This window comes from Corapipo altera, unplaced genomic scaffold, assembly GCF_003945725.1.
Source record: "Corapipo altera isolate COAL_440 unplaced genomic scaffold, ASM394572v1 48b, whole genome shotgun sequence".
Classification (NCBI taxonomy): domain Eukaryota; kingdom Metazoa; phylum Chordata; class Aves; order Passeriformes; family Pipridae; genus Corapipo; species Corapipo altera.
In genome coordinates, this window is record NW_020884884.1 from 6,146,784 (window position 1) to 6,172,587 (window position 25,804).

General features: G+C 35.7%; 1 protein-coding gene across 2 annotated transcripts in view; it reads left to right on the top strand.

Annotated features, from left to right (window-relative positions):
* Positions 1–24,797, top strand: part of UBR2 (ubiquitin protein ligase E3 component n-recognin 2) — a 58,517-nt gene extending 33,720 nt beyond the window's left edge. For both annotated transcript variants that reach the window (XM_027641461.1, XM_027641460.1), the window contains exons 22-47: positions 1,070–1,122; positions 1,379–1,481; positions 2,019–2,067; positions 2,501–2,655; positions 4,030–4,132; positions 4,877–4,986; positions 5,206–5,286; positions 6,078–6,259; positions 7,302–7,501; positions 8,383–8,476; positions 9,864–10,025; positions 10,378–10,475; positions 10,700–10,772; positions 11,501–11,649; positions 11,734–11,789; positions 12,200–12,296; positions 14,359–14,426; positions 14,932–15,067; positions 15,696–15,786; positions 16,569–16,699; positions 18,536–18,644; positions 18,890–18,946; positions 20,429–20,506; positions 20,775–20,945; positions 21,637–21,738; positions 22,527–24,797. In XM_027641461.1, coding sequence (XP_027497262.1) covers positions 1,070–1,122; positions 1,379–1,481; positions 2,019–2,067; positions 2,501–2,655; positions 4,030–4,132; positions 4,877–4,986; positions 5,206–5,286; positions 6,078–6,259; positions 7,302–7,501; positions 8,383–8,476; positions 9,864–10,025; positions 10,378–10,475; positions 10,700–10,772; positions 11,501–11,649; positions 11,734–11,789; positions 12,200–12,296; positions 14,359–14,426; positions 14,932–15,067; positions 15,696–15,786; positions 16,569–16,699; positions 18,536–18,644; positions 18,890–18,946; positions 20,429–20,506; positions 20,775–20,945; positions 21,637–21,738; positions 22,527–22,668 — 2,850 coding nt within the window. In that variant the 3' untranslated portion in view covers positions 22,669–24,797. The remainder of the gene's footprint in view (positions 1–1,069; positions 1,123–1,378; positions 1,482–2,018; positions 2,068–2,500; positions 2,656–4,029; positions 4,133–4,876; positions 4,987–5,205; positions 5,287–6,077; positions 6,260–7,301; positions 7,502–8,382; positions 8,477–9,863; positions 10,026–10,377; positions 10,476–10,699; positions 10,773–11,500; positions 11,650–11,733; positions 11,790–12,199; positions 12,297–14,358; positions 14,427–14,931; positions 15,068–15,695; positions 15,787–16,568; positions 16,700–18,535; positions 18,645–18,889; positions 18,947–20,428; positions 20,507–20,774; positions 20,946–21,636; positions 21,739–22,526) is intronic.
* Positions 24,798–25,804: the final 1,007 nt, after the last annotated feature.

The following is a 25,804-nucleotide window of genomic DNA, read 5'->3' on the forward strand; positions in this document are numbered from 1 at the left end:
TAAGGAAGGAATAACATATGAAAGAGGCAGGAACCTGAGAGCTCCTTCAGCTCCTTTCTCTTTTTAATGCTGTTCCTTATCTGGCCATCTGGCTGACTGTCTCTGCAGGCTGCTTGTAAACCCTGAATTAGATGTATGGAAGTGGGTTGTCAGAACTATCCAAAAATATAAGCTGTTATATTTTCATACCTAACAATAAGTGAAAAGACATGGAATCAGACACAGCATTACGACTTGTGTAACATAAATGGTTCATTTGCATGAACAGAAGCATTTATGTGAATTCTATTAGGAGTGCTTCTGTAGGATAGCAAAGCTTCCTTTTTAATATTTTTGAAGCAATCTTTTAAACATGATTTCTGAAGACAGAATTCAATAGTTTATTGAACTGTACAGATAGATTCTGAAATACTTTTCTTTGTTCTGAATATCTTAAAGAATTTGAAAAGTTAAATTTTAAAATTATTTAAAAATAATTTAAGGTTGGATGAAAAAGCAAACTGGGATTTAATTTAGAGTTCCAAACTGTATTGTCAGCCTTTTTTTCTTTGCATATTAACTGCTGTGAATATGTATTGCATGAAGGGGATGGGAATAATAAAAGGCAATTCGTGTATGAAGTAGTGTTACATATTTGAGCTGATGTCTGCTGCTGCTTTTTGTGGTTGTTTTATCATTTTTCAGTAACTTGTTTTTTTAGCTTTCCTTTATTTATTTCAATTTAAAAGCCTAGAAACCAGAAATACTGACTGTGTATTCCAAAGATAAGCTCAGTATGCTAGCTTCAGGTTTTCTTTCTTTCTTTATTTTACATCCAAGTTCATTATGACAGGGAAAAACAATAAAAATTAAGCACTTAAAATGGCACGACTTGTTAAAAATGTAAATGCAGAGATGGCATTCCTGAATGTATTTTCATGTTATGTGCTTTAGTGTTCTCTTGGGTGCCAGTAAAATGACTTTGTACTACGTTCATTTTGCATGCTTGCTGTAGTATTGTATGATATTTGAACGTGTTTAATCCAAGAACTACAGTAACACATTGTCTTGCCTTTTCACTCAATTGTAGGAGAACAGAGAGACGGGAATGGAAAGTGTGATTGAAGAAGTGGCATGTTTCAAGTATGTTTCCCTCTATCCTAATATTTCAGCTTTAGAAATGGAATGGCTAAATTAGTGAAAATGAGAGAATAAAAGAAAGAGGGCTGGGTTGAGGCAGTTTCTCATGGCTTTACTCACATGCAGAATTCTTAATCCTGTTACTTACTTGTTTTCTAGAATGCCTATTGAGCAGTGGTTTTTAGCTGTTCTACTTAACTGTTTATTCTCAGGTGTTAATAACCAATGGACATAAGGTGTTTGGTTTGGTTTTTGGTAGGAAACCTGGATTAACAGGCAGAGGGCTGTATGAGTTAAAACCAGAATGTGCCAAGAACTTCAATCTGTATTTCTATCACTTTTCAAGGGCAGAACAATCAAAGGTAACTTAGTAATTTAATTTTCCGGGGTTTATTTTGTGTCTTTTTTTGTTTGCCTTTTTCCAAAGCTTAGTTCTGGGAAGAAGTGTTATCAGCTATATGTTTGAGAACGTTAACAAAATTTGCCCAAGATTTTGCTGTGCCACTGGATCCTGTGCCCTATACAGAGCTATTGAAATCAGTGGGCCTTCAGGAGCTTGTCTGTGGCTTCTCTTACATCTTATGTTACTGAAAGTATTTAAAGCAACTTGTATTTTCCCTTAGATTTATGGAAATTGCCGCTTTAGCTCAGAGTTGTCTTACAATCTTATGCTAGAAAAAGAGTCCAGGCTGGCTCAGGTTGAAAGATTAATTTTGAAGCTGCGTGGCCTACTTTACAAGTAGAACATAAATTGAAAAGACATGAAAGCTTTTATGTTTATTTAAGGCTGGGAAAAAGGGGAAAAAACAGTAACAATGGAGTAAAGCATGAATGCTTTTTTTATTAGTTTTATATTTGTACAGGTTTTGAATAATGCTGCCATTGTTCTTCTATTTCAGGCAGAGGAAGCACAAAGAAAGCTGAAAAGACAGAACAGAGAAGATACAGGTATTTTTTTGAGAGAAGGTGGTAGAAGAAGGAATCACATATTGAGCTGTGTATTGCCCTGAAACTTAAGACTAACTTAAGTCCTGTTCCTGGACTAGAGTAGAAATTGGTTGAAAATGTAGCAATTTCCCTTATGTCTCCCTGGCTGTAGACGGGGATCTCACCTGTCATGGAACCCGCCTTCTGGAGAGCTTATTCCTTTGGCTTTTCTGTTACATGCAAGCCACGTGGAATGTTATAGCCTGTTATCAGTAATACTGTTTATCAAGCAATTTTGTTCTGCCTTAGGATCATAGAATGGTTTGGGTTGGAAGGAACCTTAAAGATCATGTTGTTCCTACCCCCCTGCCTTGGGTTAAACTGTTCAGTCAGACATTTTATGTGGGTGTTGCAAATCTTGGAGAAATGTCAAACACACAAATTTCCCTTTCAGCACTTCCACCGCCAGCTCTTCCTCCTTTCTGCCCACTTTTTGCCAGTCTGGTTAATATTCTGCAGTCTGATGTGATGCTGTGCATTATGGGAACTATACTGCAGTGGGCAGTAGAACACAATGGCTATGCCTGGTCAGAGTCCATGCTGCAAAGGGTATGGGTTTTTTGTTTAAAATAATGCTTATGCTAATGAAGGAATATTTATTTTAGCATTTTAACATGGTTTTATGGATAAAAGTTGTTTACTTGGTATCTGAAATATACAGAATACTCTGAATGAGAAATGGAGGGTGTTTGCTGACATACAGAACTAGGGAAACCCCTCTGGCTCCAATGCAATTTATTTTTAAAAGTGAATAGAAGGCCCAGGTAAATTTCTAATGTGATGCACACAAGAGGAGAGAATTCTGCTTGAATCAGTTGAAATAGTGTTCATTGTGGTAGAAAACCAGTTAATCTGAGTCATTGCATATTAAGTAGACATCGATTTTTTTTTTCTTGACATTCATTTGGTTATTTCAGTTTAAGCTAAAGCACTTTAAAAAAAATCATAGAAGTGCACAAAAGAGTTTTCTAACTTGACAATGTATCAGCTTTGGGAAACTTGACTTATTTTTCTCAAGTCAACTGCTCTTGTCTTGGAAGATCATGCAAAGGTTGATATGAGACATCTGCAAGAGGAAATGGCCCATATCTAATGAGACCTTGTTAAACAGATGTGATAGACTGAGGAAAAATTGACTGTGTAATTAAATTTTAAAAACTTCAAGACTCTCATCAGGTTTTACCAGTTTTTCTGTAGATGCTTAGACTGTTGCATTCCAGTTCTGTTACAAATTTTCAGGTGATTATCCTTTCCTTACGTGGATTTCAGTGTTGAGTCCAGGCATTCGGTAATGCTTTATGTCTGGAGCATCCTGCCAATTTGCTTAGGGTTGCAAAATGGCTGATTCAGCATGACAGAGTTCACCACCAAGATTGAAGTATTTCAGCTTTAAAATACCATTCAAACTATTATAGTGCTAAATAGGGAAATTCCATTCTTTAAGTGGGAAATTCCATACTGTAAGTGCAAGGGGATTGCAGCTTTTCACTGACATAAAAATTAGCATTATTTTAAAATGTGTTTCTAGAGAGAATTCTGTTTAAAATGTTTAAATTTTTGTCAGTAAATTCTGTATGTAAAAAGGATATAAAGTGTGCATCATGCTTCTGTCCATAGACTTGAGATAATAACAAGCCGTTGCCAGGGAGAAAACTAAGAAGCACTGACTTCTCCCTCACTAGTCAGGACAACAAACAGAAAGATACAAGTAGTACGATGTGGGTTTTATGTGGTAAAGTTCCAAACAAACACTATTGCTCCTGTGTAGCTTTGGAATTCTGTATATAGAAATAACTGCAAATATATTCTTATTATATAATTGTCTTGTATGACTTCCCTGCCTCTTAATTAATTACCCAAACTATATGACTAGATTATATGAATTATTTAAGGAAAGAACTAAAATTCATAATTTTTACCTAGGTTTTGCATTTAATTGGAATGGCTTTACAAGAAGAAAAACAGCATCTGGAGAATCTCAGTGAGGAGAACGTTGTAACATTTACCTTCACTCAGAAAATATCAAGTATGCTTTTCTTTTCAAATTTATAGCAAATCTGAAATAACTGAAAATGCCAGGATCTCGTATTTTATTCTTCTGAAACGGCATTTACCGGAAGAGTATATTTATTTATCCATCAAAATGTTACCAAGTTAACTGTAGATCCATGCTTTACATATGTGTAGATTCTATGATGGTAGCAATATTAAAGGCATTTTCTGGAGAAGAAATCCGGAAGTTGAATAATTCCCACTAAACCTAATTCTTAATATCTTTAAGCAGCATCTCAACAAAGATTGCTGTACAGGATTAGATGCAATTGCAGAAACAATAGTTGCATTCTTAAAGATTCTTTTAATCTTGACTCTCCTTTGTGTCTTCTGACTAGAGCCTCTAGTTTTGCTAACATATGAAAGTTGCTAAGACTCTTCCATTTAAAATAACGGGAAATAAAATATTGGAATTTCTACATAGCAGCTCCCAAGATGAAAACAGCAAGGGAGCACATACAGTGCATTTCTCTAGTAAGAAAATATAGTCCGTAAGCAAGACTTTCAGGATTTAGAGGTTTCCTGTAACTTTTCAGGATTTGGAGGTTATTCATGAAAATGTTTGCAGTGGGGGGAATTAAAAGTTATATTGTGCCTGTTTGCTGAAGGAATTCTTCAGCTACTGAACAAGTGTTGGTGATTTTTGTTTGTAATGTTAATGAATGAATAATTTGTCAGGTAATGGTATAATCAGTTGTCATTGTAATATTTGTCTCAGAACCAGGAGAGGCACCCAGTAATTCCCCTAGCATTCTAGCTATGCTAGAAACACTGCAAAATGCACCTCATCTGGAAGTGCACAAGGACATGATCAGATGGATATTGAAGGTAAATGTATTCTATATTACCCCCGAAATTATGGGAGTAAGATTTTTGCAACTTCCCTAATTATATTGTGATGATTTCCTTATTTCCCGTGTTGATTTGTTGTAGCTACATTTTTCCTCTTCTGGAATCCAACATTGCATGTTACCTGGACAGCATTGTATTATACACAGTTATATTCTCATGTCACAAACAAATTAAATGTTGTATTCTTTCTTACAGACTTTTAATACTATTAAAAAGCTAAGAGAAAGCTCTTCTTCGAGTCCCGTGGCCGAAACAGAAGGAAATATTATGGAGGAGGTAAAAGCAAGCTGTAACAGTTAGCTGATCTAGAACATGTCTGGGTTCTGACTAGCAAAGAACTGTATTTCTAATTGTAGCTCTAAATCAAAGATGGGAAACATCAATGCTTTCTGCAATTCTGTCTCACAGCTCAAACCCATTTGTTTGAAAGGCCTATTGGTAGAGTTCCTGGGCTGTTTTTGTTTGTTTTATATATTGTAGTCTCCAAATCTTCTGCAAGTTTACCCCTTAGAATTGTTTGTATTACTCATCACAGCATGAAATGTTTCTACTCTTCCCATAATCTCAAACTCCATGGAAAGTTGCTAAAAGCAATAGTATCTGTGTACTTTTACCATGCGGGTTATTCCAGATAAGCTCTGCCCATTTGTTTAGCTCAACATGACACTCTAGATACTACACAAAGACCTTAGTTAGGAATACAGGTAGTGTGGAGGGAGAGTAATTCTAGAGATGAGACGAGACCTGTCACTTTCTTACCTTCTTGTCTTATGAATGACTAAAGGGCAGAGAAATACAAAATACAGTTAAATGTTGGGGGGAGGAGGTTACCCTTCTGGATCTGAAGTTCTGCCTGGCACTGAACATGAGCTAAAGAAAAGAGGGCACAAAATAACTCTTTGGTAGACTTTTCTTGTGTCTTTTTATGAGATTTTCATAAAGAAGTTACAAGTGTGTACAAGTTACACATAACAGTAGCTAAAATTTGGAGGTTAGTCCGTTACACCGAGCAGTAACTAAAATAACTTACATTTTTAAAAACGGCTGAGTGAACAATACAATTTCAGAGTTCACGTGATAAAGACAAAGCTGAAAGGAAGCGAAAAGCTGAGATTGCCAGATTGCGCAGGGAAAAGATCATGGCTCAGATGTCCGAGATGCAGCGGCACTTCATCAATGAAAACAAAGAACTCTTCCAGCAAACTTTGGACGAGCTAGATACATCAACCTCCGGAGTACATGAAAATAGGTAAAGGAATCTCATTTAAATTTTTTCCCCCATTGACTTTAACATCAAATTGTCCCACTGTTACTGCTTTAAAAAGCTCTTTTTTTTTTTTTTGTCTGGATGGAAAACTGTCGCGGTCCGAAAGGGGGAACAGGACACCAGAAAGGGTGCAAGCAGACTTGTTTATTCAGGCGTGCGCCCGATTCTTAACCTTCCCACCAGGGAAAAAGGGGCAGAACATAGGGTGGGCTATCAGACAGACAAACAGGGGAGCAAATCAGAATAGGGCACAGGCAAAAGGGGGAGGAGTGGGGGAAGCAGGGAGCAGGCAATCTCATGGCAGGTCTGGGCATGTGCAGTTGTGCACCGCGCAGCATGAATACAATGAAACCACACAATAACAGCAACGTCCATATGAAAGTCCTGCCAATTGCTGCATGCTTTTCTCCATCCTGAATCGTGTTCCGTCACAGAAAACTATTCATAAGTTTTTGAGACAAAAACACAGTAGTAAATAGAATTCTTTCCTCCCCTTCTCTGTCAAGATGGTGGGATAAATATTGATTCCTCCCTTGTCGCATCCTCATAGTGCTCAACATAAACAGGCAAATAATTCTTTGTACAAAATCATGATTAATGATACTGAAGAGACTATGCTATTAAACATAGTAAATTGGAAATAGCTGATTATATGTTGGTTGAAGATCTGGAAGAAAATCTGCTTGTAGCTGGAAATATGAACTGAAGTATGCTAATGATTTGTGGGGAAGTGGAAAGTGTTTTCAAAATTCGTGTCAGACACTTAAGGGATGTGGATGATGGAGGGCTGCACATTTAATTTCTGTGTTAAACTGGAGTGGGTTATACTATTGGGAGGGTATGAATTTTTTCTAGAAAGTGTGTGCCATTTCTGGGAACATAGGAATTTTTTTATAAATGCCAAAACTGGTTTTTGTCAGCATTTATCATAAATCTAGAAAACTCATTCATCACACTTAAATGATGATCTGAATTGCAATGTTTTTCAAATAATTTGCTTACTAATATTCTTTCAATATTCTAGCCCTGTAATTTCAGATGCAAAACTCACAGCCTTGGGACCAGAGCAAACTAGAGTAGCTGAACCCAGGCAGGTTGTTATGTGTATATTGTGTCAGGAGGAGCAAGAAGTTAAAGTGGACAGCAGGGCTATGGTCTTGGCAGCATTTATCCAGCGATCAACTGTGTTGTCTAAAAATAGAAACAAAATTACTCCAGACCCTGGTAAGTACTGTTCATAGTTGTCTTTAATGTTAAAGAATGTTGGAGGCAGTGTGACAACCTCACGTGTTCCTTTGAGACAGTGACATAGCCTTCTTATGTTAACTGTGTGTTTGTGGAAGGCTTCTTTGTAATCAGTAGCAAAACTCCCCGTCTTTTTGGTGAGGTAGAAATGTGTGTTCTAAACAATGTAAATCACTGCAAAGCATGATCTAAATGTTCTGCCATTCATTTGTGACAAATTATTTATAACTGTTAAAAAACCCCTTAAAATCAGAAATGTTTGTTCTTAAACGATGCCTGTAACATAAGAGAGAGAGGAGGTGTTGATGTAATGCTGTAAAAGCACAAGATGTACGTTTTCTTCCTCTCAGTTATATCCTCTGAAATGCCACTTAGCAATAATAAAAAAATCTTGGATTTAGGCACTTTGTAAAACAGATCACAGTGAGCAATAGAGTTGTTAGAAAGGCTTCTCTGGATTATGTATGTGTAAACACATGGAAAAATCTCTGCCCTGAATTGTTTTGCACTCTCACGCTGAAAATTAATGTTCTTGAACTCATTGTGTGGTGGTACCGAACCACCAAAACTGCAGGTAAATCTTGGGGATTTTACCAAGGCTTCCAAAAGCTTGGTTTGAAGTCTTAAGTACAGCGCACATACACACTCAAAACAAAATTTACATTGTACCTGTAAATGATCTAAACAGTTTTAAGTTGTTGTGGATTAGTAATGTGTTCTATGCTTCATCAAATGAGTTAAAATTCTGTGATAAAGTTAAATAATAATGTGATTGTGGTAACATCAATTTGCAGTTAAGTTGTTTGATAAATGTTTATTTCAAAGTTGTGTTGTTTTGTTTTGTTTTGTTTTAAATACAGAAAAGTATGACCCATTATTCATGCACCCAGATCTGTCATGTGGAACACACACGGGTAGCTGTGGGCATATTATGCATGCTCATTGCTGGCAAAGGTAAAAGGCTATATTTAAGTTTTTAGTCCAAATAGCATGTTTGTTATGTTATCAGTTTGTCTAACGGCACTAATTTTAATGGCAGAATTACTACCATGTAGTAAACATAAAAAGTAATTTCATAAAGTGATTTAAACAACTTTCTGTTGAAAAAAAGAAGTAGAAATCAAATGCTGTAAATATGTTCAAAATAATTTTCATTTGCTGTCTGTCATCTCGGTAAAGAAGAATCCAAAGCCATACATGGCAGCTTTCATTCCATTTGCTTGTTTATCTCAATGCATAATTCCCTGTGGTGCACATGTATCTGAACACTGAAGCTCAGATTTTTTGGGGTTTTTTTGCAGTTCACTGATAGACATGTTTTTGCTGCTTCTTTTACTCTCTACTGGAGTTTTAGATGACAGTGCATCTCTTGCACTCTTAATTCCTCCAACATGTTTCATTTGAAGTAGAAACATCTACAACCTAGTTCAAGTTCATCTTCAACGTAAACTCAGTTTTGTCCTTTGTTCTTAGTTTTTTAATAAAAGCTTTTTCCGTTTGTTTTTATTCTTTGATTTTTGGAGGTGTATAAACATGCTTCGTGCTGTGTGGGGCCAGTGCCATGTGACAAATGCAAACTGTTCAAGCCTCTGACTTTGGTGAGGCTCTTGTCTTGGTCCTTGGCATGGCTTCTGAAGTGCCTAATTTCAAATTCTGCTTTGTGTGTGAAGAGTGTTAGGAGCTCCCAGAGATTCTGGGAGCTATATATATGTGTGGCTATAACCACACACTGGTTTCATTTGTGGTGTTTGATATCACTGCTCACAGTCCTGTGTGGGTTCCATTATCTCCTGGAAATGCCCACAGAGGCCTGTATTCAGATCATTTGGGGGTCATTGTTTGCCATGGTTTAAAGCACATCATAGGCTTCTGGAATAGGAGTTACATTTAGCAAAGCAGTGAATTCAGTTTCTTTTCCATAGAGGATTCAGCCACCAGTTTTTCCAGTTGCTCCTCTGTTTTGGTTGTGGCCTATAATGGAATATGCCCACAGATAATGCTCATGCTCCCTAAACATTTCATGTAAAAATGAGGCCTTTTTTTTTTTCTTTTAGTCCTTCAACCTTCTCTTTACCTCTTCCTCTGGAAATTGCTGAAGTCTTAAACATGATTTTAACAGCCCAATGAACTTCAGCACTTTGGGGGATTTTGGCACCCAAAAATTGGGGATAGCTGGAGATAGTAATACTTTATCAGTCAGAGGGTAGAGCTTTTTCCTTCAGATAATTCTCTTACCTATATCTGGGAAAAGGCAAAAGTGTGTGTCCCTGAGAATTCTTGAATTTTTATGTTAAAGTAATGTTTTAATAATTTGCTGCTAATGTCTTGCTCTTTTCTAAAGGTATTTTGATGCAGTCCAAGCGAAAGAGCAACGAAGACAACAAAGATTGCGAGTACACACAAGTTATGATGTAGAAAATGGTGAATTCCTTTGCCCACTTTGTGAATGCTTAAGCAATACCGTTATTCCTCTGCTTCCTCCACCAAGAGTTTTGTTCAACAGGTCTGTTTACTTTATGAATGTCCTTAATAAGTGTAAAAAAGAAGGTCCCAATCAAGCTACACCCCAGAAAACCCTCCTGAATGTTTATTATCCTCTGTTTTGATAAACTCAAATGGATTGCCTGCCTGTTTATTTTGGTTTATGAATTTTACTTTGTTATTGTGTATTATGGAATTAAGAGCATGAAAGGACAGGAAAGCATAGGACCTGCAGAAAAAGAACTGAATGTAGAAAAATACCTGGGCAGTAGGGAAAAGAGCCTGTTGAGAAACAGAAGAGCATGGAATGCCTCTAAAATACTAATGCTGTATATAAATTGTTTTTAATTGTTTGTTGGGATTTTTTTTGACAGGTTAGACTTTTCAGGCCAACCAAACCTAACTCAGTGGATCAAAACAGTATCCCAGCAAATAAAAGCACTGCATTTGCTTCGAAATGAAGACTCTGCAAGTAAGTCTGAAGAAATCTGTATATTTATATGTGAAAATGTTATAATATTCATGGAAAAGAAGCGAGCATATCCGTTCTACCAGAATGGAGTTGAGAGATGATGGCATAAGTGGCAAGAACAGCTTGGAATTTCAGTTTCTGATGTTGTGCTTCTTCACCTTTCTATAATGTAAAAATCATGTATAGGTGAATAATCAGTGATTTACTACTTTTTGTTTGTACAGGTCATTCTGGTCATTCAGAAAAAATGGATCAGCTACAATTACCTGAAGGATTTAGACCAGATTTCAAACTGAAGTATGTATTTATGTCTTAATAAATCATTAAAAATTCAACATGAAATGATAATATGAAAATAGAATGTAACTTCTGTGCTAGGTCTCAATAATTAAGGTAAATATATGAATTTTGTTTTAATTAGAAAAATTAATTTTGTTATTATGATGGTATTGAAGTTCAACCCACAAGTCCTAAGTAATGCAGTAGAATTTGAAGAGGTAGGTGTGGTAAGTGGTTGTGCAGAGAACATGCTGCACTTTTTTTTCTGGCATGAAGGAAGACTATGAAATAGAGAGTATGCTAATATGTAATTTCAGCTGTTATGGTGTGCTTGTATTTGGTTCTACCCCTTCTTGACTTGAAGAGAAAGTAGTAAAACTCATTATGTGGTACAGACAATTGTCTGCCAGGTGCACACAAAGATGTGAGGCATCTGTCCCAGCTGACAACAGATTTAGCTATCAGTCACACATATTTCTTGTAATTTAGCCTTAACTATATAATCATTGAAGACTAAATATACTTAACACTAAAAAATGAGATTGGTTCCAGTCAAATAATCAAAATAATAATTAGGAATATATCTGTCACAAAAAAAGAGGTCACTGAATACCAGATCCAAAGAAGGATATCGGAGTTATCACTTAAATTTTAAAAATCCAGTAGGAGATGAATGCGTATTATTAAAGTACTATGCTGCCAGTGGAGAAAATAATGAATTAGTAATATTGCTTGCTTTGTTTCAGGAATCCTTATTCTGAGAGCATAAAAGAGATGCTGACAACTTTTGGCACGGCAACATACAAAGTAGGCTTGAAGGTTCATCCAAATGAAGAAGATCCCCGTGTACCTATAATGTGCTGGGGAAGCTGTGCTTACACGATACAGACCATAGGTACTGATGTATTCATTTTGCTCCTTTCTAGGTAATTTTCAGAATTTAGTTAAACTCACAAGATGGATTTTTTTTTTTTTACAGAACGAATTTTAGCTGATGAAGATAAACCATTGTTTGGTCATTTACCTTGTCGACAGGTAAGGATCAAATAGCAATTCCTCTGAGAAAAAAGAGGGAACTGTGCTTCACTAGTGAAATTTTAAGTTACAGCTATTTGATAGTTTTATTTGTTGGATCCTACTGCTGAGTCAATCTGTATCTGATTTCTTAATCTATTTAAAAATCAAATCTAGAAAAACTGTTACTTTTTTCCTATAAACACATAATTTAGTAAGGTTATGGTTTCTCATTGTAACAGTCAAATTAATAATACTGAAAGGAAGTCCTGTGTATCTGCATAAAATAAGTATCTCATACACTTATACAGTCCAGCTGCTCCAATAAACTACAGTTGAGAAGCCTGAAAAAAATGCAGTAAGTCAAAAGACCTTTCTTTTCATGTTGAGGAACTTGGTTGACTGTGTCTCTTATTTTTTTGTTTTTAAAGGACGACTGCCTTACGTCACTAACAAGATTTGCAGCAGCTCACTGGACAGTTTCATCTCTTTCAGCAGTACAGGGTCACTTTTGTACTCTATTAGCATGTAAGTTCACCACCTTATGCTGGTTTTTTTGCAAAGATACAGATGCAGAAAAATGCTTTCAGGATGACTGTTAGTATTGATTAGAAAATTATTTTATGTACTGGTTTTAAGGAATAGACCAAGAGCTGGTATTTCCACCTATACGTATCATACCATGGAAAAAAGAAAAGAGACAGTTCTTTTGGTCTGCAGCTCCAAGATACATTTCAAGGGAAGCATGGATATTTTGCTGTGAAGGATTTCTGTTGATTCCTCCTTTTAGAAAGATACCTAGAGCAAAGGAGAAGGAAGTGTGGCCCTTCACAAAAGGGATGCACTGGAAATCTAAATATGAAGAAATTAAGATTAATATAGTGTGGAAAGGAAATAGGAGGTCTGTAATATATCTGCAAAATTTTCTGTCTTTGAAAAGTAGGATCTGTGGGAAGACAGGACTTAGTATGTAATGTCATATGTTCATTGTGAATTTTAATGAGAACAGCCAAAATGTTCCAAACTTGAAGCATTACTAGATACAGACAAGCAGTCTGAAGTTCAGCCTAATGCAGTAATTGTTCATGAGAGGAGTATTCTGAAAGGGTGTTATAAAATGTGTTAACTTCAATATTTCCAGTCAGTAGAGCGAGGAAGCTTTTAAAATGCATTCATATACTGAAATTACGGGTAGATGGATACCACCTACTTCAGCAAACAGTTGGCAGCTTTATGGGGAAAAACTTAATTGTCATCAGTCCCTGGCAGTAATGGTTGAGCCGTTTTCTAAGTGAACCAGGACAGCAGATGCTGCTAGCTATTTGACTGGAACTTAGTGGTATATGGTGTTCTGTGTGGTTTGGGTATTCTTGAAAACTTGAATGAATGTTTCTTCAAAGCTCTCCTTCCTTCCAACTGACAGAAGCAACTGTACTGCTTTGATTTGTGTGAAGGAAAAAAGTTTCTGCTATTTTATTTTTCAAGGCTAGGAATAAGGAAAATTATTAGCCTTTGATCTGTCAGTATTCTATAAACTATACATAAAGATGACTTACTGAAAAGAAATTTGGTTTAGTAAATCCCTCTCTCTGGTCACGTTTTTGATAGAAACATTTATTACACTTCTGGGTTGAGTTCTGTGGCTACATGCTTACAAAAGGAAAACATTTAAAATCTGAGTAGTGATGAAATGTTTAGTAATAGAAATAGATTCAAAATGTCACATCTTCAACTAATTAATTTTTTGGCCAGCAGTAGTCTTCAACTGAAGTATTTTTAAGTTCTTGTGATGAGACTATTTTTTACTGTAGTAGTGTTTTTAAACTTGGCAGCTTAATGCTTAGAGCTGCATTGTAAAACTATACCCATAGCTGCAATTGAAACTCTTTTATTATAAATCAGATTTTACTGCTTGGAGCAAAGAAGTCTGCAATTGTTCCTTGATTTTTACTTAAAATATGTAGTAACATTTTCAAAACAATTTATATTGTTTGCTTTTAGATGGAGGTGCTTGGAATTTATTGTGTGTGAATTTCTTTTGTCAGCTGGAGTGCTTTAGTTAATAATTTGTGGTTGCTGTGAATACTACACAGGTGAAGAGACCAACATCTCGCTCTTTCTTAATTAGAGATAAAATAATGTATGTATATTTTTGAGTCCATAAGACAAATTATTTATGTAGGGCAAGTTCACTGAATCTTGTCAAATTAAGCAAATTGCATCCTTTGAGCAGCTGTCTAGCAACAATTAGTGGTCCTATTTAATCACTAATGTTTGAGCTTATTTCTGCATCAGAGCAGAGTTTTAGATACTGTCTTATCTCCCACTGGAAACCCAAGAAATGAAACAAAGTTACTATGGGAGTAGCAAATGGCTACTTCGTTTCATTTCAATGGAGTAAAATAGGCAAGAGTCTTTTCCAATAGTGTTGAACAACTGAATTGATTCCTTTCTGTCCAAAACAAGTACATTTGTATTTTTTTAAGCATGTACATGAAGGAGATGGCTGTCATTTTGTAACTGAAGTACACTAAAATCTCTTCATATATAAATGTTCAATTAATTCTTTTTTCCTCTCCAAAATATTTAGCACTGGTGCCTAATGAAAAAAATGGAAATCTTCCTTGCATACTTGATATTGACATGTTTCATTTATTGGTATGTATTCCATAATATGTATTAATAATGTTTTGATCAAGTAGGCACTATGTAAAAATTACTGAAAACTTTTTCTTTAAGTTAGGAACCTTTCAAAATGTTCAGGTTTTTAATATTTTTTCACTACTTAATAAATTTTAACTAAATTCTTTAGTTTCAAGTATTTCCATGTATATATAATAAAGGGGTAGAATGACGTGGAATATATGCTCTTTGGCTGTTAAAAAAACCCCCAAAATAAATGAAAACCAACCCCTCCAACAACTCACAAACAAAAAATAGGGACAAAAAAGAACCCCCTAACAAAACAACAAACCCAAAAAACCCAAACCTATTCAAAACTCTCCTGATAGTTAATCATTGTTCTCTTAAATAATGTCTGTGTAATTAGCTTCAAAATTAGCCTTAAGTCTGCCTTCAAAGGGTATAGTTGCAGCATGAGCAGAGAAAAGGGGAAGATTCCAAAGGAGAAGGAATGTACCGGCTTTCTTGTTTTCTTTTACAGGTAAGCTTGGTGCTCTCTTTCCCTGCCATACATTGTCAGGATTTTTCAGGGGTTAGTCTTGGCACTGGAGATCTTCACCTGTTTCATCTTGTCACTATGGCACACATAATACAAATTTTACTTACCTCATCAACAGGTAATGCCACTTTCTTTCAACTTTTGTTGAAATGATTCCTCAAATCTGTACTTAAGAAAAAGCTATGATGCTGCTGGTAAATGTGTGCAGTTTACAGTTGCAAAACACAGTTGTTGGTGTTCTTTCTGTCCACAGAGAGTATTTATAAATTGTACTCATGCAAGTTCAGTCATCTTGTCTTTATTGCTCAACGCTGGAGGTTTCTTGGAGCATAGCTAGTCATGAATCCTAGCTTTCCAGCCAGTATGTGGAAGTGTTTATGGCAGAGATTTGGCTTAGGCATTACATGATGAATAAGTTGCAGTTAGCAAACTAAGGCATCAATGTATATTCTGGCAAGAGGAGCTGGATAAGGCATAGTATGTCAAAACCAAGGAACTCCAAGCAAGTACTTTGGGAAACCCAGCCAATTGAAGAAGTAAATCAACACCTCACTGGAGCTGACAATAGCATAAACTTACCACATAGGATGTACAGCAGAGAACCTTTTTCTAGTACATCCTGTTCCATTCCAGTGAAATATTTCACTGAGTTTGGGCATTTTTTATCAAAACTTGAAAAAATGCACTCTTGTTTTATAATCATGTATATATGAAACAACTTGCTTATTTATTTATTTCTTTTTCAGAAGAGAATGGCATGGATCAAGAAAACACTAACAGTGAAGAGGAAGTAGCTGTGCTTACACTGCATAAATTTCTTTGCCAGTGTACAGGAAGGTAAAAGAGAAAATTTTATGATATTTTTCTTCCTCTTCGACTCAACACTAATTACTGATTGAATTCTATGTAATAATGTGGTCAAAGATGACGCGTTTCACTTGGGAGCTCTTGTATCTTGTTTCTTATCCAGTTCTTCTAGATTCACTTTAAGTAACTATTCCTATAAATTTCTCTGTGATCATGAAGATACCTGCTCATGAAGGTTGTTCTCTGGAACAGTTTTTTTCTTTAGTCAGTTTGCAGAATCTGGAATAGGCAGTGTCTGAGTACAGAAAATTTGTTGGGATAGGAATGTTTTCAAAATGGAAGAGAATAGGTTTAGATTAGTTATTAGGAAAAAATTCTTTACTGTGAGAGTGGTGAGGCACTGGAATAGGTTGCCCAGAGAAGCTGTGGATGCCCATCCCTGGAAGTGTTCAAAGTCAGGTTGGATGGAGCTCAGAGCAACCTGGTCTAATGGAAGGTGTCCCTGCCCATGGCAGTGGAGTTGGAACTAGATAATCTCTAAGGTCCCTTCCAACCCAAACCATTTTATGATTCTGTGATCTGAAATGTTCATGCAAAATTATCCTTAATGTACTGTCCCTGTTGGTTACATTTCTATGAATCTGTAGTTTATTGTTTTTCTTGAAGTTTTCTTTGAAATAAACACTTTGCATAATGATTGTTTTAACTGAAGTCAGTAATTTAATATGCAGTATGGCTGATGGCTTACTAAATATATCTCTCAAACTGAAATGATTAAATAAAAGCAAACTTTTTTATTCTATTCTCTTAAGTGCCTTGAAAGAAATTTCCTCAGGCTGGCACCTGTGGAAGAATCTAAAAGCTGGAATCATGCCTTTCCTGAGATGTTCTGCTTTGTTTTTTCATTACTTAAATGGAGTCCCGGCACCCTCAGAAATTCAAGGTACTGTCTGCTTTGTATTAAATCAGCTTTTCAAGACATAAACATTAATGATCAAAATAAATTACATTTAAATTCTCTTTTCTGAAGGAACTGATTGAATGAATGTGGACTTGTTACCAGTGCAGAATCATATCAGCATAACAAAAAAGACCATTTTTGTTTTAAAAATGTGTTTTTAATATAGAGGTAAACACTGTTCTAGATTACTTAAATCGGAAATTGATGCTCTTCTGTTAATAAGGGAAATTTTGATTATTTCAAAGCTCCTATAGATTACTATTTTCAAATGAGACCACCTTTTCCTTGCATTGATTTCATTCAATCAGCATCCGCTAATAATTAATATCAAGGCCAGGCTGGATGGGAGTTTGAGCAACCTGGTCATCTGGTCTAGTGGAAGGTGTCTCTCTCTTCTTGGCAGGGAGGTTGGAAGTAAATTGTCTTTAAGATCTCTTCCAGCCCAAACCATTCTATGATCTCTCCATAAACACACTGTGTTATGTTACACCCCAGATAATTGATGTTAGTAACATACTTCACTGCCCTCCACATATGGCATGTGTAGGGACAGAATGTAAATCTGAAGGTGTTAATAATAAGTAGGTTCACAGCACATCAGGACTGCCATGTTTAAAACAAAGTCTGATACTTGGTGCTGAGCTGACATAAGAACAGTGATTGTCTCTCATCATGGGTGTGTTTTTGATTTGGTACTTTCAGAATGTTTCCTTGACAAGTTGTGTGTAAATTGTAGGTTTTTTATTGTTTTTTGTTTAACAATCACAATACTTCATCAGTTAGACCAAAACAAAGAAACCTCTTTTCCTGAACTTTTGTTTTCTGTAAAAAGGTTTCTCAAGTTCATAGTCTGGACCAGTAGAGATCACTTGAGTTCTTTGTTTTATGGTTACTTTAAGGTACAAAGTGCAGATGTACTTCCAGATGGTAGGTCTGTGGGCCTTTAAAGAATGTGTTGTAAGAGAGCAAAAAAGAAAGGCTTTACTTCATTTCTGTTTTACAATCCTCAAGTCCCAGGTGCTTGGATGGCCCTGCAGTTTCCCACCACTGCGAGACGTTCTGTTCTGGCAGTGTCCTGTGACACTGGGTGTTTTGTGTTCCTTTCCCACTCCCCTGCTCCTGGATCCGCGGATCCCGCAACTGGCTTATATTCCTTTTCTCTGGTGTTTTACTGGGGGTTGCAAAACAGAAATTACTTGGACATGAGAGAGAAGTGAGTGCAGCTTTTATTCGAATTCTTTTCCCTCCTCTATTCAGAAGCTAAAGAGGCTGTTCCCCAGAAGAGGTACTGGTATGCTTTTTCCTGAAAGTTGGGAGAGCAGAGGCCAGGAGAGTCAAACCAGTAGACTAGTGTGATTATGGCAGTCTGGGGCTGTGCCTTAGATATTTTAGTAAAGTTTGGCATTACAGGCATTTGCAATTCCTATATTTCTTCCTGAGGCTGTGGTATGCTGCCTGTCACTGACCACCTGTCTTGATTCATGTCACAAGCAGCATGAAGTAGCCATTTATTGGGCGACATTGAAAGTTGTAAAGGCTGTTCAGCTCTCAGTTGTGGTTCTTATATGACTATGCTTGAAACATGCTTAGGGAGGAAATTTTAGGAAAGGTGCTTTTCTTTATTGGCAGTTTTCCAGCATAGCTATCTGGTGCCTTTAACACTTTCAATCTTCATGCCATGTTTTGGGTGCTGGAGAATACAGTTTTGAAAAAGAGGAAAAGGATAGCTGTCCCATTACTTAGAGCTGTATTTAATTTATTGTAGTTAATGTCATTTTTAAAAACATAGTTATGAGAATTACACTTTTTTTTTTTCAGTAAATGGAGCAAACCAGTTTGAACACTTATGTAGCTATCTTTCCTTGCCAAACAACCTCACTTGCCTTTTTCAAGAAAACAGTGAGATTCTGAACACTTTAATAGAAAGGTAAGTTGTGTTTTTATGCTTAGTTTAAATATAATGAGTCCTGCACAAGGTAGTAGTATAAGTATTCTCCCAGGAATGCATATATGGAAGTGAATTGTAGATTTTGAAAAGTGTTTTTGCAATAAGTGTTTTGAAAGAAATAATTTTGGTTCTAGGGTTATTTAATATATGTATTATGGATTTTTTTTTTACTTGTTTTTTTATCATCCATTGAAGTTAAAATGCAGTTTTTTTCTTTCTTGTAGTTGGTGCAGTAACAATGAAGTTAAAAGGTATCTAGAAGGCAAGAGACAAGCTATCAGGTAAAAATGGACATATTTCAAGAAGAGACAGGGGAAAAAACTTTAATGTTGCTGTTTTCTTCAAATTTGTTTTGTAAAGGGTGTTTATAACAACATAGTATCAGTTCTGACAAAAATATTATGGGATAAGCAAAGAGATTGGGGAATTTCATGACAAAAGTAAATATTGCTAAAATTAGTAGATTTTAAAACTGTAATATTTAACTTTGCCTTTGTTTAGACTGACCCACAGTAATCAGAGGCCATAAAATTTCTTCTTGCGTTTCCTATTACTTTGTACCTTCTGATTCAAAAGATAAGCTGTTGCTATAAGACATATATAACCTTTGTTTAAAAATGCAGGCATTGAAGAGGTTTTTAAATTATCTTCTTAAAGAATCCAATTCCTTCAATGAAACCAACACTGAGTCAGTTGCTAAAAAGAAAATTCATTTTTCATAGATTTTTTTCTTGCTAAGCAATTATTTTGAGTTCAAATCACGTTTATTACTTTGTGGGTGTAGAAAAGCATTTTAGGTGTTGCTCTTTGTGAAGGCTGGGTAAAAATAGTGGTTAACAATTATTCAGACAGTTATAAATGAATGTGAGGTTCACAGTGCAGTGATTGTAAACATATCCCTGCATTTTAATCTCCTGTGCTAAATACATAAAGTTAATCTTTCAACATTGTACACAGAATAAACCTAAGTGACAAAAATAAAAATTAATCACTTCATCTGTTAAACACCAGACTATTAACAGAATCTTATACAATAAGAGTACTGTGGCTGTGTAAATGATTTCCTGCTGCTTGTGATTGTTGGGATTTTTTCCATGTTTTACTTTTTCTGATTCTTAACTGCTCTTCCCAAGATTATGTCTGACTTGATAGTGATTTTTTTTCCCTCTCAGCACGTTCTTGTACATTGTTTCTGTTACAAACCTCTGTTTATGTTTCACAGTCTAATTTATATTATTCCTAGACTTGAAGATTATTAAAATTAAGTGTATAGTATCTCTTATTTTTAAATATATAAATATTTGGTATTAAATAGATCCTTTTCATTGCATGAATGTTTCATTCTCTGCAAGATACAAGTTCTCTGAACTTGAGAGTCAGACTATTTTCCATTCAGTATTAGTGACTAAAGGAAAATACAAAGCAAACTGATAAGGGAGAACAAATATTTAGTTAAACCTGTAGAGACCTCATAATGAGGTTTTGCTGAAAGTATACATATGACATGTATTTTTCTGACTTTCTGCCTCTTTTTTGTCAAATTAATGAAAAATGTGACAAAACAGGAGGTGGCTTAGTTGAAAGATGTTGTGAGTTCCTTTTTAATGTGTTCCCATTTCACTCTGAATGGCAGAGAAGAGGAAAACCTTAAAAATTTATTCACAGATGCTGTTTAGATGGATCAGGAAAACACGAATGAGTTTGAATTCACTTGTGTATTATTCATTGAAATTTGAGTGTTTGATTGGATTGTTTTATTCTAGCTATGCAAGAGAATCCAACAAATTAATAGACCTTCCGGATGACTACAGCTGCCTCATTAACCAAGCATCCAATTTCTCGTAAGTTGAATGCAATTACAGTGAGGACCCTGAAGTCTTCTGCTCCTTTTAATGAACTGGGAAACCTCTAACCTGAAAGTTAAACCTCTCAGAAAGTTGCATGGAGAATCATAAAGTTAATGGCACATAGCATTTGTCAGCAAAACTGCCCTGTATTTCAGTGAAGTAGAAATCGCAACTGTTAACTTTTGAATCTTTTTACCATCTAGAGTTAATACATACAGTGAATTTCTTTTTGTTTTGGTTTGGTTTTTTTGCTTAACAAAAGGTGTCCGAAATCAGGTGGTGATAAAAGCAGAGCCCCAACATTGTGCCTTGTGTGTGGGACCATGCTGTGTTCTCAGAGTTACTGCTGTCAGACTGAATTAGAAGGGGAAGATGTTGGAGCCTGTACTGCACATACGTACACTTGTGGTTCTGGAGTGGGCATATTCCTTAGGTAAGGAGCTGAATACCTCTACTCATACTGCTGGGTTAGGTGGTGTGTGTAGTCATGAAATTAGTAGTTCTGCAAATGTGATTGCAGGGGTGGTTTGTAAAGGTAGTGTTTTGTTAACAATAGGGTTCCCTAAAACTAGAGTGTATGCGTCTTCCTATGCTTTGGTATAAGGTTAAAAGGCTGTTTCTTTGAAGTTAAATTTCATAGAAAATCTGAATTTCATTTTCAAGTGAATTTGTTTTGTCTGTGCATTTATTTCTTCTTAAGTATTACAGAATGATGAAGGTAAATACTTTGATTTTGTTATTGCTGCTGCTGTTAAAACCATGAAAATTCACTTTAGCTGTCTTGCCACATACAAGAAAAGATTAGATAATGTCTATTTTCACTTTGGCAAAGATTAGTGGGAAGTGAAATTGGTTTTTTTTTCTTGCTGTGGTTTTGTTGAGTATTTTACACAGACTGCAAATAATGTGACATGGAACTACATTGTTTTTAACCACTATGGAGAAGTTATAACAGGAAGAGAATGAGGTCTTTAGTTTAAAAAAAAAGTACCGTTAAAAATCTGTACATGCAGATTATACAGAATGAAAGTAGGTAAGAACTGGAAAAGCAGTGTTTATGGAAGTATAGGAAACTAATAATCTAAAAACCAATACCTAAAAACTTCTCTGTGGTTTTTCTCTAGGGTAAGAGAATGTCAGGTGCTATTTTTAGCTGGGAAAACAAAGGGCTGCTTTTATCCTCCTCCTTATCTTGATGACTATGGAGAGACAGACCAGGGACTCAGGTAAATATTAAAAAAATGCATCCTTTAAAGAGAGAAATTTTGAAACTATCTGGTTTCTAAAATACACTTTTTATGTTACCACTTTATTTTAATTATATAGGTAACATTATATTTTGACGTTCCTGCTGCATCTAATATCTTCAAACATTTTAATGCTGACATGTGTTTTTAGGTCAAAAATATTAAACGGAAGACCTTTTCCAGGTTATAAACGGTTGTCTTGAAGTGTAAAAAATTTAAATCTTTTGAGCATCTGTAAAGTTGCCTAGAAACTAAGGCTGAAAATTTTATTTGTATCTAGTGCATTTGTGTGGATAACCTGTGTTAATTTAATACCAAGTGAAAATACTATGAGATTGTTTTATTTAATGAGGTAGTTCTTTGTCTTAACTCCCGTCTCTGCTTCCTATGAGAGGATAATTTGGGGACATGCTAACGTTAATGCTTGCTACTTTTGAAACTGGTAAAAATCAGAAAATGTGAACTGGTTCAGCCTGGAAAGATTGCTGAAAACGTACTACATTCCGAGGTCTGTGGGCTTTGCGGAAGGTTCCCAAAGGCTGGAGGGAACTGTTGAGCTGTAAGGGTGGGGCACCAGGCAAGGTAGCACCACAGTTTACTAATCCAAATATCTGTTGAATTCCTCTGGAAAGAGAATGATGTTAAAGGGTTATCTAAATATTTTAGTATTTCAAGGGGTATTATCTAATACTTAATATGTCACACCTGAGTGTTTGTGCTTAGCTGCAGTGTTTTATCATTCCTGATAAGTGTTATCTCCTTTTCAGACGTGGGAATCCCTTACATCTGTGCAAAGAGCGATTTAAAAAGATTCAAAAACTCTGGCAGCAGCACAGTATCACAGAGGAAATTGGACATGCACAAGAAGCAAATCAAACACTAGCTGGCATTGATTGGCAGCATTTATAATGGTTATCTGCTGAAGACTGGAACTTTATTAAAGATTTTTGTAATTCAGTAAGCTTTTCAAAGGCGGGATAAGGAAAAAAGTCTGAGGAAAAAAACCCCAACAAGCTCAAACCTGTTATTTAATCTTTGTTTTACAATGTATTTCATAAAGATACCAGTTAACATTAATCAAGTAAACTTCTTTCTATGTAAGCAAGTTTTATTAGTCCTATAATTTGCACTGTGCTTCCTTCACAGAAATGTCTTGGGTTATAAACCTGGGCAAATGAACTTAAGTTTCTGATAAAAAAAGAATGACTCTTTTTGGAAGTCTGACTATGATTTTTCTTATAAACTGCAAGAGAAGAAGACTGCTGAAACAGAAACGAGATAGAGCACAATTATGGATTGTGTTTTGCCCCGTGCTAGTAATCTGAGCCATTTTATTTATTATTCTGCATTTTAATACTTAGCTGTGTGTACATGCAATGGAATGAAGTAAGGAAGCAAATAATGTAGCAAATGGATGTTTCTCTCTGCATCAGTGGATAAATTCACTCCTTCACTTGGTGTATCTAAAATGATTTTGTCATTCGTACTCTTGCAGCTTTCTTGCTTCCAGTTGTTTTTTAACTAAAAAAACTAACACTAGCTTTACAAGTAAAATAATTTACAGCCTTCTCCAGAGCATTGCACTCCTTAGAATTATGCGAGTTTTAATTTGAATTTAGCTGGGAAACCCTTTCACTTTCAATTAGGTGATTGGTTATTGGTATTCAAGGGGTTGACATTGTGCTTTAGAAGTTATTTTAAGATAACAACACACAGAAGTCACAGAAGCTAATTTTATGTTAATTTGCAGAATCACAGAGGATATTTTCTTCATTTTTGTTAACAGTCAACTTTTAAGGTGCAAATCCCATCTCCTTTTTGTTGCAGACAAAAGGAATAGTTTTCTCTGGCTTTGAAGGGCCACAATCACACTGCCCACATTTTTGCATTGATTCTTTTTTTTTTCTGTTGTCCCATCAAATATATTTACTTTTGGCTTGATTTAAAGCTCTGTAAAGATGTTTGCATATAGTATATTTTATAAATATATTCTATAACTGCGCAGATTTGCACTTGATATGAGGGTGCCTGAAGGCAGTGAGTTTTCTAGCTGTATGTAATTAGACCTCCAACGTGTCTCTAAAACGTCACATTATGCTTACTGATTTAAAATAAAATTCATTACCTGTATCTCTCCTATCTTCTGACAAATTAGTAAAATCTTAATTTACATAGTTCTGTTTTCTTAATAATCTGTGGGGTTTTTCGTTAAGTCTTAATTTCTGACTACGTCTTCTGCCCAGATAAGCAATTCCCTTTACTGTCTGCCAGGTCTTCAGTTACACTTGGTCTGACTGAATTGTTCCTATTTTTACAGATTTAATGCTTCAGATGAATTTTGTATGTTCATGGTGTACAGGACAATTTTTCAAACATACAGTAACAGTATTGAGTGAAGATGTGAAGTATGAAATAAAGAAACTTGGCGAATGTGGATTTCCTTTTCTTAAGAACAGTACAGACTACTTTTGTCTCTACTACCTGTTGTAGATTGAATCATTTATATATTGCTGTCACTTCTTATGAAGAGACATGCAGAAATTGCAGGAGCAAAGGATATTAATGCTTTATCTCTGGTTACCCCTACTTAAGCTGGTTGACGTATCAACAGTTTTCTGTGCATGGTACTTAGAAATCCCACTTTTTTGGTGACGTTACTATTCCTTTGCAGAGAGTCTTGCTTTTTGAACTATGTGCCACAGTTTCAAATAATGTGTAACTGCATTGAAAAACTCTTTTCCTGTAAGCATAACATTAAAAAGATAATTGATGATACTGATAATTGATTCTCTGTGCAAAGCAAAATACTGACAGCGAGAAGGATTTTTTTTTTCCCTCTGGGATCAGAGTTGGAGACTGCAACCACAAATAATTGCAAAGTACACAATTTATGATTTTTTTGCAGTTTGGTCATTCTTTACTCAAGACTTCTATTTTCTGATTTATTTTGCATGTATTTATATTAATGTAGAAATATTTATATATAACATTGTTTCAGTATCAGGGAAATAATATCTGTAATAAATTGGCTATAACTTTAATATTTATGAATTATGTGTACAATCTAGAATGTATTATGTGTTTGGGGGGAGAAAAAAAAAGAACAGCAAAACCACACAGAATTCCCAAACATAAAACCATCATAACAGAATACAAAACAAAGCCAAAAGCATCAAGTAAGTGCTTTTCATGTCAGCATTCAATAGGTACTTTCTAAATGTTGTTTTCAGAATTTTGCTGAGCTTGTTCCTTCAAGTGTGCACCTTGTTAATCACAAGCTGACAGAAATACCTGGATGTGCAACATCTGCAATTCCATGGCTATAAATGTAAGATGATTATATTATTAGTGTCACTTGCTTCAGTCAGCTAAACCTTTCTTGACCTCTACCGAAAAGTCTAATCGTCTTTTTAAAGGATTGTAACTTATATTTTGTAAAGGGATGAGGGTTGAGGTTCACATCAGTAATGTTTTTTACTTTGTTCATACTTGAAGATAAACACTTCTTACTCTCCCCAGACTGCCACAGGAGGCTCTTTCTTACTCTGCTGGAAACACATAACCAAGATAACAAAAACCTGGTACTGTCTGACTTGTGCCAAGAGCCACAACTCTCTAACCACTTCATCTGTAATGTCTCCGGGAGTTTGTTGGCTGAGATTAGGTGCTTGTGGATTCTCAGACTGTTGACATTTACAGCTCTCCTCTGCTTCTCTACAGCTTCCTTCCATGTCCCTCAAACTAGTCTTCAATGCTGATGACTAAGCAAGTAAATTTCAGGCCTTCCTGCTGTAGCCCTGGGAACAACCTGGACTGGAAGGGTTCAACGTGCTTGTTGCACTATACAGTTCAGTTCTTTCCCTGGGACAGTGGACATGGCACGTGCAGCCTCACAGACCCTTTTCCGTCCTTTTGTATTTGACATTAGGCCCTACCAGCTCTCGTGCTCCAGCCCTGGCATCTCGTGTTAGGTGCATTTTATTTTATACTAAATGACTTGGTGTTTTGTTTAGAAGCTCCATCATTGTGAGAATTTTCCCTATGA